The sequence below is a fragment of the Oreochromis niloticus genome, linkage group LG11 (assembly GCF_001858045.2).
Source record: "Oreochromis niloticus isolate F11D_XX linkage group LG11, O_niloticus_UMD_NMBU, whole genome shotgun sequence".
In the NCBI taxonomy this organism is placed as follows: Eukaryota; Metazoa; Chordata; class Actinopteri; order Cichliformes; family Cichlidae; genus Oreochromis; species Oreochromis niloticus.
The window spans coordinates 32795924-32808725 of NC_031976.2; the positions used below are offsets into that span (position 1 = coordinate 32795924).

Sequence of the window (12802 nt, forward strand, 5' to 3'; positions counted from 1 at the left end):
ATGTTATCCTGTTATCACTTGGATCTGCATGTTACCCTTGAATATTTATTGGTTTATGTTATTTATTTATTCATCCATCCATCTTCTTCCACTTGTCTGGGGCCGGGTCTCAGGGGCAGCAGCCTAAGCAGAGCAGTCCAGACCTCCCTCTTCCCAGCCACCTCCTCCAGCTTGTCTGGGGGAACACCAAGGCATTCCCAGGCCAGCCAAGAGATATAACCTCTCCAGCGTGTCCTGGGTCTGCCCCGGGGCTTCCTCCCAGTGGTACATGCCGGGAACACCTCACCCATCAGGCACCCAGGGAGCATCCTTATCAGATGCCCAAACCACCTCAATTGGCTCCTTTCGATGTGAAGGAGCAACGGCTCTACTCTGAGTCCCTCCCGGATGGCTGAACTCCTCACCCTATCCCTATCTCTAAGGTAGAGGCCAGCCACCCTTCGGAGGAAACCCATTTCTGCCACTTGTATCTGTGATCTCATTCTTTCAGTCACCACCCACAGCTCGTGACCATAGGTGAGGGTAGATTGACCAGTAAATCGCTTGTACACTCAGCTCTCTCTTCACCATGATGGACCGGTTCAGCTACTGCATCACTGCAGCTGCAGCACCAATCCATCTGTCAATCTCCCGCTCCCTTCTCCCATCACTCATGAACAAGACCCAAAGGTACTTGAACTCCTCCACTTGGGAGAGGAACTCGTCCCTGACCTGGAGTGAGCACTCCACCCTTTTCCGGCTAAGGACCATGGCCTCAGATTTGGAGGTGCTAATTCTCTTTCCCACCGCTTCACACTCGGCTGCAAACCGTTCCATTGCGAGCTGGAGGCCATCACCTGATGAAGCCAACAGAACCACATCATCTGAGCTCTATACACAGTGCAGGTAGAGCACCGCTTTCCCCTCCTGAGTCGCCTGACGGTTTGCCAGAATCTCTTTGAGACAGTCCGAAAGTCTTTTTCCATGGCCTCTCCCAGCACACCCTCACTAAACGTTTTGCTTCAGCCACTACCAACAAGTTAAAAAAAAAAAAAAAAACCACTACATCGGCATTAAAGTTGGTTAGTGACCAAATTGTTGAACTGTATGTGGTGCAATATCCTGGTGTTAATTCAGAATGGTTTTCTCCAAATATGTTCCACATTATGATTTTCAGCTTGTGAGTTGCAATGTGAGCTGCATTTATTGTCATGTACATGGATTTTAACCCTTTTTTGGTTAACTATTTTATTGTAATGCTATACAAGCAAAACTGTCTTATATACGAATGATAAACCCTTCATGTATTACCCCATTTTCTAAGGGTCACAATTACACTTTTTAAGCTTAGTGTTTGTTTTTATTATTTTGTGTGTGTTTGGTTTTTTGGGTTTTGTTTTTGTTTTTTCTTTCATTGACTCAATAAATCTGACTTTGGACATTAATTTATTTTTGGTCTTTGTAGTTATTGGCCTACTGGGTGAAAACCCTCTTCTTCTTTTTAAAAAAAAATTATATTTAAAGATTTTATCTATACACTATGATCATGACACCCTGGTAAAAGCTGTGGAAAAACAAAATGAGCGTTTAAACCAAACTAATTTCTGATATGCATTTGAAGAAACGTTGAGAGAGGAGAGAGAATAAAAAGCCGATGCAGTGTTTAAAAAAAAAAAAAAGTTTTTAGACATTTTTGGACTTACGTTGTAAAAAATAAATAAATAAATATAACAAAGAAAATTCTGATAACTCGAGTTCCTGTTTAATTCTTACTGTAGCGTGTTTTTTTTAATGATAATAAAAGTTATTTTCAAAATTCCTAAGCACATTGTGTGAGGAACTTTTATTGAATTGTTTAATTATTTTGTAGTACGAATAACCATGGGTGAGATCTAGGATGCTCGTGATCATGACTATCTGGGCAAAGCGTAAATAGAATTGTAATTAAAATCATGCAATACTGTTTTACTGTTAGACACTTGGACAGCAGGTAAGTAAACATTGTTTATTGTATATTGTTTTACACTTCAAGTCGCTTAAAAATGGTAAAAGTGCCTTCAGTTGTCTGACATATGGCTAAGAATCCCAAGCATCAAATCTGCTCACTTAAGAATGAATAGTTTATTTTCCCCCCCAAAAAAGGGGGGAAAAAAGACTGAATTCATGGAAGCATTATTCCATTGAGCATGTGATTTCACAATCCACTCTCTCACTCATCACATCTGGTTAGAAAAAACAACAACATGGCAAAAATGCTCATTTCTACGATTCATAACGGAACTTCACAAACCCCTGGAGCATGTCATGATGGTTATAATCCATCCTTTATAGTGTCTATATTCCAAATGCAGGATGCCAGCAAAAGTGGGGCAAAAGAATTTTTCTGTGACTTCTCTGAGCAGTTTTCTGATTTACCGTTAGTTATTTAACTGAAGAAGATATTGCTCCTTTATTCCTGCTAATCTGCATATTTTGCATTTTATTGTGCTCACTTCTTGAATACAACCAAACCATTTTCTGTCCCTTCTTCCATTGATTTTACCGTAGTGAACCAAAAAGAGACCACTTCAGCATCACTGAGCTACAACAACTAGAGCAGCTGGAGCTGGGGCGCTTTCACAGAGACTGTCAAGGCCAAGGATGACCGAGTCGATCTCTGCAGAGGCCAGTCAGGGAGCTGTCTTCGAACAGCTTCAGGATCAACAATATGATGCAGCAAAAATACTTTTTTTTAGACTGTGACTGTGTTTGGGGGGAGTAAGGACACGTGTCCTTATTGTCCTTATTGTTTTTAGTCCTGTACAGGACTAAAAACAATACTGGGATGTAAACATTTCAGAATCAACTGGTTGAACATTTAGAAATGCCGTGAGGAGGTAAAACAATTTTTATAACAGATCAGTTATTTTTAGAATGCCTTTGTTGACAAAAAGGGAATGAAAACAAAGGAAACAAGAAGCTGCTTCTTTGTTTTTGAAGTAAAACATTAGACATGGTTATAATGATGTAATAGAATATCATAGTGTGAATTCAATGTGCTTATTTTTTAATCATTTGCTCCAGCTGTGTTATCACAATTTTGGGGGGTTTGTGCATTTTCATCCAGAGTTGTAACGTTTTACAAATTTAACAAAATAACCATTGTTTTTAATATTTGGATGAAAAGCCTTGAAACCTCATTGAAAGCATGAGCTATCCTTTATCCATTTTGTCTGTGAAGGTCCATCTGATCAGTTTTGCAGCATTTGGCTGAATCTGAGCAGAGAGTACAACCCTGTGCACAATTCATCCTGTTTCCGCTGTCAGCAGGCTTATCATCACTAAACTAGTAACCTGGTTCACTTTCAACCATGCATGCTCATGCTATATCATGTCACATATCTCATATCGTATTTGATCATCTGTTTTATTTTCCATTTCAGAATAAGAAAATAAAGAGCAATTCTGGCTCATCCAGGGAAACACTGACTTTTCCAGAAGCTTAAATGAATTCAAATACCTGTCATCTGTTAAACAGCAGGAGCTAGGACAAAACAGTGACCACAAAATGAAAACCTCACCTTTGGAAAACACGTTTGACTTATTTCTGCAACGAAAGCAATAGCACCTGTCCATTTTTTTTTAAACAGTTACAGAAAAATAAAAAGTACAGTCCTATATCACACCTCTTTGTGCAACACAAATGCTCTGTGTAAAACTAATATCACAAATACTAAATAAAAATGGGTTTGGTTGAGCAAATTACACTGGGAAAAAAAGTGCAACTGTAGTTAAAAAAACTAATAATACGTGGATATTAATAAAGATGTAGCTTGTAGAACTTTAGGTTGTATTGAAAAGAGTTCAGGTTATTAACAACTTGGTATTTCTGCAAAACCAAATCAAATCCTCAGAACTAATAAATACATCATTTAAATTTGCTGGATGCACTCTTGATAGGAGTCCACAGAGTGAAGCTGGAGATTTTCCTCAGTTTCAGCTGGACCCAGTTTCAGTTGGGTTACACTACTGTAAAATATATGGAATATGTATACACAGTTAGATACAGTGCATTATAATTAGATTTTTTTTTGTCTTATTTCTCTAATTCACCACTTTATTTTATGTTTTTTTGCTTTTTTTTGCTGTTTTCTCACCTCTTTATTCACTTTCTAGCTTGGTCGACCACCACTGCTCACTTTGTATGTTTTCCTGTGAGCATGAGTGATAAACTGCATGCAAACAAAACTGGTCATTGGAACTTAGATTCTGCAGATTCAAGGAGAAATGCATTTATAGAGGGTTAATAAGGTAATCAATAGCCATTTTTGGAGTTTTATTTCTCGAAATTACGCCTCATTATTATTCACCCAGGCCCCTGAGTAACTTTCACCATATGGGTCGCTTCAACCAGGTGAGCTATAGTAGCAGCTACTTTGTACTAAGCGTTATTTTTTGATTATTTGTTCACAAACTTCTACACTTGCTTGATAATGCAAGCAAGTGCATTATCAAGCAAATGAATCAAATGCTAGCTTCTTATCAAGCCTTTGCCAAACTTGATGGCAAGCTGAAGATGTATTCCAATCATCTGATTCAGCTGTGTTGGAGTAGGGATGCGTCTAAAAGCTGCAGGACAGTAGCTCTCGGGGACTGGAGATGGACACCCCCGCTCTAGCTGCTACAAATGGATTTGGAAGAAATTCTAATCTAAAGATTAGATCAGTTCTTACTTTAATTGGACTGTTTTTGTAAGTGATCATGGATAAAGTTAAAGTTCATAACCAAATAACCTACTGCTGAAAATAACTTGTGCTAAAAACAGATTTTTCTTTTAAATGGTAAAATTTGCTGGCCTCTGAGTTAGCAGATATACAGTGATGGACTGCAGATAAGATCTGTGTAACTCTGATGTGATTACAAAACCTTTGGTGCTGTAGAACATTCAGTTAATACACGCTTGAAATAAACTCTTTTAAATGAAACATTGAAATATTCTTTACTTTGATTTATATTTAGCTAAGAAAAAGGGACAAAATGTGTGGCTCAGTGTGACTGGCGTTGTTTTCTAAGTGTACTAGTTTAGCCGTTTTACACAGGAATTCTTCATGAACACATGCAACAGCAATATGTCATGATGGGCTTTCAGATGCATATGAGAAAGAGAAAGGACATGAAACAGTGAGTGGGGATGGAGACATGTAAGTGATGTGATCAAGCAGTCTGGAACACAACAATGGAGTGATGAACTTCAGCCTCAAGTCACGTTTGATTGACTTATTGATAGTTGTTGAGGTGTAAAAGGAGTCATTGACACACCCCACTTGACTGATCATGTCAACAGCAAACAAATAACAGGTAACAAGATATACAGGGATTATTTTATTGACAAAGTCACATGTTAATTAAGTACCAGCAAGCTTTTTAAGGGTCACAGACCAGGGATAGTCACTCTGCTTTGGCCCTGTGTGTGTGCAGGCTGGAAGAGCTTCTCCATCTGCTTCTTACTGGATTTGAACTTTTCAGAGACTCCTGCAAGGTAAGCATTATTCTCTGCCACAAACTATAATTTGCTATGTAGTTCAAGTTTACCTGTTGCAGCATCTCTGCTGGTTAGATGTACTGCAATGCTGTTTTCTACAAGTTAAGCATTTAAAGTATGGATAAATCTTTACTGACCTGTTTTAAGTGATTTTGGGAGGGAAAGTGGTTTTTCTGTTAAAACACATCTCAGATTATCCTTCATTTGTTTCTTTTTGGCTGGCTGTAAGGAATTAACATGTGCATCAAATGCTTTGTGAAAATAATCAAGGATTATAATGATAATATTACTTTTCATATCCACATTTCATGAAGCCAGACTGAGTCAGGGATTGATTTATTTGTTTAGAGATAAATACAAGGAGGCCATGTTTTCAGTGACTCACAGGCTTTAAAGCAAATTTCATATTTCTAACCACCTCAAAAAGCTTCTTTAAATTCACATGGCAACCCACAAGGACGTTGGGATAGTGAGGTGTTCTTCATTTTTTGTTTAGTCTGGGTTGTAAACTGTTGTTGTTCCCTTTCCAGGTGCTCCTACCTTTCAGCGAATCAGTGTGATTACTCAGGGGCAAAGGACTATTAATTGTAGGTCTGCAGCTTCTGCATTGGTTGAATTTGTGTAAGGAATTGAGGTGCAATGGCTCAAACAGTCAACATGAAGGTCCAGGAGCTACCATATCTGCCACCTGAAGTTTGGGTTTTGGTGTTCGGCTACTTGAACACTGAGGAAAAGCACACAGCCCGCCTCTGCTGCAGACACTTCAGAGATCTCATCGACCACCCGTCCCTGTGGAAGGATTATACAGCAGGACTCTCCAACTTTCCCCGCTACACGTCTGGATTCTGGGACACCGTGCAGTGCCGTGGGGTCAGCCGTGCCACAGTGCAACATTTACGACCCAAAGATTGGAAAATCCTCAGCAAGTCCCTCCCATCGCTCAACACCATTGTCTGTGTGAGGGAACGGCGATATTACAAGATGAAATACTTAGACAACCTGTGTGAATTCCCCAACCTGACGAGTCTTGGGGTACGAAACGCCACCTGGGTTGAGCCGTTACTGGTGCAGTGTCAGAGTCAGCAACTAGCAGAGCGGCTGACTCACCTGAGCGTGTGCAACATTCAGATGTCCTACGAAGACACTGTGGAGTTCATCAACAGCGTGTCACGCTTGGTCAACCTGGAGTACTTGCTGTTCCACCAGCAGGGCTTGTGGAGTGAAGGGCTTGAGAGGATGAGGCCAGTGCCCTCTTATATCTTCCACAACCTGCTGCTAAGCCTAAAGAAACTCAAACACTTATCCTGGGGAATTAAAGGGGAGCCACCAGAGCCACTGCCCGACAACTACTTCTATCCACTGGACCCAGAAAACCCAGGTAAGCCAGTCTCCTGATTATATTTTACACTTGCATGCATCAGAACCAATACAGTCACTTTTTACACCTTTGACAAGAGCTTTTCATCAAGGAAATACAATAGTTTCTTTACATTATGCTTTAATATTGGAACAAAACCCATCATATTGAAGTCAGTTGAGCTGCACACATGCTGCATGATATATATTTCACCTCTGTAATATTCTTGATGTTTATAATTGAGCAATTTGTATATATTAGTGCTATTTCTTGAAACTGTATTGTACTTGTAATATATTGTATTATTTAATTATTTTAGTCTATTACTGTTACTATCTTGGACGAACTGTAACCCACATAATTTCCTTAAGGATTATTATTCTGATTACATACATACAACATATTATTCTGATTAGTATTCTGATCACACAGTCTGTTGTGTAGTATTGTGTGACTATGCTAAACTTACCCGACAGAGACTAAATGTTTAACTAACCACCTCTTTTATCCTGTAGGAGAGTACGGCGGCCCAGAACTGATCTCTTTGGAGTTAGTCAATTACACAGAAATCATCCTGTCGGAGTACGCGCTGAGGGGTCTGACTTCACTCAAGTCGCTAGCTGTCCACTACAGGTACCCCTGGGATGGTATCCAGTGCAATCTCGATTTATGGCTCATTCATCTGCAACAGCTGGAATCACTCTCAATCATTGGTGAGCCAAAACATGCATTTAATCTTTGTATTGTGTGTGTGTGTAGTAAGCAAAAATCTGTTGTCTTGCATGCATCCTTTTTTTTTGTTTTGTTTTTTTTAAGTGAAGCTGTGTGAAGCTCCAGGCCAAAACTGTTTCTGTAACTTCTGTCCTGTCAATTCTTTCCTTATAGGAGGGAATTTTCTTGCCTCTTATACGGAAGCCCTTCCACCCCTGGTGACCAATCTGACACTGCGAACATCCATATGCGCGTGCCAGATGAACTCCATTGCATTTCAACTCAAGCGAGTTGAGCATCTCGACATAGATCAGAACCGCTTTGCCGATAGTCTCTGCAAACAGCTTCCTACACTGTTTCCTCAACTCAAGACTCTCAGGATACGGTATGCCCAGCAGATTTTTATTTTTATTACTGTTACGAAGTAAAAGTTCCATTTGATGGTTTATGTGTGACCTGCAGCATCAAATCATCTCACCTGAGAAACTGACGTAATTTACATTTTGCTTTGGATGAAGCTTTTTTCTGTCTTGATTTCAAACACTACAGAAAATCTTGTCAACAATTTCCCATTATGGGCCTATCGTTGCCAACACGCAACTAGAGCTGACGTTTTTTCCTGTCCTGTCTTCTGTAGATTCTACCGTGAGGAACCAAAAAGAGACCTGCTGTTCCTCAACAACCTGCGACACCTGGAGCGACTGGAGCTGATCACGAGACAGACATACATTCTTATAAGTGACGAAAACAAAACTTGGCCGAGTCCATCTTTGGAGAGACTGATCAAGGAGCTGCGGCAGATCTCCAGGAACAGGTTCAGCATCATGACCACGATGCCTGAAAGGGTCGTTTTTCGAGAATGCGACTGCATTTGGGAACGAGAGGAAACACGATTCTAATCCTGAGCAGTGCAAAGTGAACAATACAAAAAAATTATATCATTATACAATTTTTTTTCCTCCAGTGCCTCATGTGACTAACTGATATGGACTTTCATGTAGATGCAGCAGGTCCTCAGTTCTGTAACTGTCAGTAAGCCAAGGACTCGCAATGCATGCAACACTACCTTTAAAATTAATGGAGGTCAGAGCAAGAAGCTGCTGCTTTGTTGCTGAACTTTACACATAGTTAAAATGATGTGATGAAATATTCGACTGTTTTTTTTAAAGGTTTGGTTCAACAATGTTACGATGAGAAATTCTCTGGTTCGCTTTTGTTTTTTCGATCAAATAAAAACTAGTTTTCATGAAGAACTGCATTATTGTTTGTCAGTGAATTTAGTTTATTATTTCATTTAACAGCTTTCAAATCAAAAGAGGGAGAAATACAATGGATCTGGTATTGTGTTTGGAACATGAAGTCAGGAAAGCACAAATAAACAAAGAGGGTCGTGGCAGTGTTTTTTGATATAGAAAAAGCCTATATGACATGATGTGGAGAGAAGGCCTACTAATTAAAATCAGTAAATTGGGTATGAGGGGGCAGATTTTAAAGGGAAGACAAATACAAGTGAGGACTTAGGACTGAGGACTTCTTAGTTATTTTCTTTAATGATAAATGATGTGTTTAATGATATAGAGGGTGGGATAGGGCTTTTGCTTTTTGCTGATGATGGAGCAATATGAAAAAGAGAAATGTAGAGTATATTGTAAAGAAACTGCAGGGAACAATTGGAAAAGTCGAAGAGTGGTCATATAAGCCGGGTTTTAAATTCTCAGTTGATAAGGACAAGACAATGTTTTGTTTTTTTCTTTTTTTACAAGGAAAAGAGGTGATGAGGATGTCAAAGTTATATGTTGACCTGGCTATTAGTTTTGGTCAGGCAGGGATAAAGAGTATGTTCTCCCTGTCACAGTGACTCTGAGGTCTCCACCTCATATCTTCACTTTCCTACAGCTTCAAGGTTCCTACTCTAGATATTACCCAGTGCCTGGTTCCCCCATTCCTCGTCGTTGACAGCTCGAAGAGTCCCTCATAGGATCCCCCTCTTCCCTTTTGTGACTTTGAGCTCGAGCCCTAGCTCATGTGGTGACTATTGGTGCTTAAACTTTTTCGTTTCGTTCAAAGCAACACAAGGGTGGCCCAATCTCAGACAGAATTGTGAACTCCACTCTGTAGAGTTGGCAGTCATAATGAAGCAGTACACCTTAATTTGTCGATTCAAGCTGTTCTTCATATTTTTGGCCACCACATGTCACCAGAGAAGACTGTGTTGAAAAGCTTCAAGTAATGAACCATTTTTTAACCCAAGCTTCAGTGCTTCAGAAAGCTTCGTTTGGCCATCACTACCTGTGGGAGCCAAGTTAATATAGCTCTTGTGCATGTAGTACTTTAAGTTTCGACTAACTCAGAACGATAGTCTGAGATGTTTATGATGTAGTGCTGCCATCTGCTGGTACTTGGTGGCATCAGGATGATGCTTTGTAGTGCAGTGCATTTATCAAGGTCTGGTCTGGGAGAGGAAAAAAACCTGTCCTCAAGAAACTAACTGGGTGCACATCAATATCTACACTGGAAGTTGGTAATGCTTAAACCTCCACCAGAACCTCTCGCCACAAGAACAGTTTCTTCCCCTCTGCTGTTGGACTCATGAACAATAACCATATGACTGTTCCCACCACTAACACATGACCCTACACTGTGTTCACTGCATCATTCCATGTTTGGCACTGATCACCACCTGCACTCATGTATATATCTATCTACTTAGCACTTTTAATTCTTATTTTTATGTCTATTTAAGAGTTGTATAACAGTATGTTTGCACTAAGTACCGCAGCAATTTCCTAATGTTGTAAACCTGCTCAACATTTGGCAATAAAACCCTTTCTGATTCTGATTCTGATTGATTATATAGGAATGTCAGTGAGCCAAATGCCCCATGCCACTTGCACTGACTTCATGGAGTATTATAGGTTGCCTGTTAATGCTTTGGCTTCCATGATGCAGTAATTTCCCCACTTCATTTATTAGTTGTTGTTGTTGTTTTTAACTTTATAAGCAGCTAGTTCAGGGGTTAAGAATCTGTAGCTCTTTTGAGTCTCTGGAAGCTGCTGCTTTGTTGCTGAACTTTACACATAGTTAAAATGATGTGATTAAATATTCTACTGGGTTTTTTTTAAGTTTTGGTTCAACAATGTTACGATGAGAAATTCTCTGGTTCGCTTTTGTTTTTTCGATCAAATAAAAACTAGTTTTCATGAAGAACTGCATTATTGTTTGTCAGTGAATTTAGTTGGATATATGCAAAAGTTATATTAATTATCATTGCTGCAAGTGACTCTTTAAATGTGGACGCTGGTGCGTTTGGCTGCCGCTGTGCTCTCTGCATACTGTCTATACTTACTGCTTAGTATAGCTACAAAAGTTTGTTTGTTTTTATTCTCTGAACCTATACTGTCTGCCAGGTAAAGTGCTTCCCTGCCTTACCTGTTTGGCTGGCGTGCTTTGGACACATTTACTGTCAGCTGTTGGCATCAGCTGTTAGCCGCTGCGCTGTCTTCGGATAGCCGGTTTCCGGACTGTATCACATCATGACTACTGCTAAGGTGCTGCTCTTCCGGGCTCTTCTCGCTGGGTTTGTTCTGCAGTCCATACTCCGCCCCGTCTCCTCCACGCTAAGGTACTCGACATCAGAGCTACTCTTTCTGCACTTCCAGCACCTCTCGACCCTTCCGCCGGCTTCACTGCTACATCCTGACATCGCCTGGCGCCCACGTCGAAAGTATGTCCACCACGGATCCAGATGGAATTACAGGATGGACAGCATGAACCCGATACCATCCCTGTGGTCATCTCACTGCCACTCCGCTAGGAAACCTGGTGGACAGACTGCTGACCGTAGTGTGTTGACCGTAGTGTGCTTGCTAGCCCTGCCCGGTCGGCTTGCAAAGCTAGTGGCGACTGTCCCGTTTCCATCGAATTGCTTAATGTCCGATCCCTCTCCAGCAAGGGACCTCTTGTCTATGATCTTCTTAATGATCATAATCTGGACTTTCTATGTCTGACGGAGACCTGGCATCATTTCGCCGATCTCAATCTGACCACTCCGCCTGGATTTGTTTACACCTGCCAGCCCCGTGTGTCGGAACGTGGGTGTGGCCTTGCAATCCTGTACAACAGCAAGTATAAGGTATCCTCTCTTTCTGCTCCTGCCTACTCCTCGTTTGAATCCATGCTGATTCAAATTAATGGACCAACTCCCACAGTATTAGTTGCTGTTTACCGTCCACCTAAAATTAACTCTGACTTTTTAATCTCCAAAAGTTGAATCTGTTCATCTGGACGTAGCGTTTTGTGGGAGAAACGTTTCGTCACTCATCTAAGTGACTTCTTCAGTCTCAGCTGACTGCAGGTTTCCCCAAACCCCAAAATGTGGTTATCCCAGCTGGACTTTTGTCAAAGCGGGAAAGGCACCTAAAGAAAGCTCCAGCCGATCCAGGAGAGAAGGACAACCGCTGCCCAGGCAAAAACCTGTAGTGATCCCATATGTGTCAGGAGTATCGGAACAGTTGAGACGCATTTTTTCTAAACACCGTGTCTCTGTGGCTTTTAAACCCCAAAACACGCTGCGCCAAAAACTGGTCCACCCCAAGGATCGGGTCCCCCGACACAAACAGAGTAACATAGTGTACGCTGTTAAGTGCCAGGAGGATTGCCAGGATTTATACATCGGGGAAACCAAACAACCTCTAGCGAAGCGGATGGCACAACACAGAAGAGCTACCTCATCAGGCCAGGACTCTGCAGTCTATTTACACCTACAGGCCAGTGGACACTCTTTCAATGATGAGGATGTACACATCCTGGACAGGGAAGAACGCTGGTTTGAGCGCGGAGTCAAGGAGGCCATTTACGTGAAGAGGGAAAGACCATCTCTGAATCGAGGAGGGGGCCTAAGGGTACATCTTTCGCCATCTTACAACGCTGTGATTGCAGCCATTCCCCAACTCTCTGTGAATGGTACTCATGGCCATTGATCAGTGTTCTTTGATCAGTGGGTTTTGGTCAGTGATTGTTGATCAATGGTCATGGGAATTTGCATAATTATGATTAAGGAACTGACCTCACAGCCCATTGTTCCTTCAGTGGGCTGGTTTCAGTCATTATGCAAATGTACTGTTTATAAGGTTTGGGGAAACCTGCAGTCAGCTGAGACTGAAGAAGTCACTTGGATGAGTGACGAAACGTTTCTCCCACAAAACGCTACGTCCAGATGAACAGATTCAACTTTT

At 41.0% G+C, this 12802-nt stretch overlaps 1 protein-coding gene across 1 annotated transcript; it reads left to right on the top strand.

Moving 5' to 3' along the window:
* Positions 1-5362: 5362 nt before the first annotated feature.
* On the top strand, positions 5363-8023 carry LOC112848108 (uncharacterized). The gene is made up of 4 exons (XM_025911138.1): positions 5363-5497; positions 6031-6878; positions 7373-7570; positions 7743-8023. The coding sequence occupies exons 2-4, from the start codon at positions 6140-6142 to the stop codon at positions 7994-7996; spliced, it is 1191 nt and encodes a 396-aa protein (XP_025766923.1). The 5' UTR covers positions 5363-5497; positions 6031-6139; the 3' UTR covers positions 7997-8023.
* Positions 8024-12802: the final 4779 nt, after the last annotated feature.

Excerpts from the sequence above, each read along its gene's own strand:
- LOC112848108 (XM_025911138.1), top strand. The coding sequence starts at position 6,140 with ATGGCTCAAACAGTCAACATGAAGGTCCAGGAGCTACCATATCTGCCA. Across the intron at positions 6,879-7,372 it reads ACTGGACCCAGAAAACCCAG|GAGAGTACGGCGGCCCAGAA; the intron begins GTAAGCCAGTCT and ends TTTATCCTGTAG. Across the intron at positions 7,571-7,742 it reads GGAATCACTCTCAATCATTG|GAGGGAATTTTCTTGCCTCT; the intron begins GTGAGCCAAAAC and ends CTTTCCTTATAG.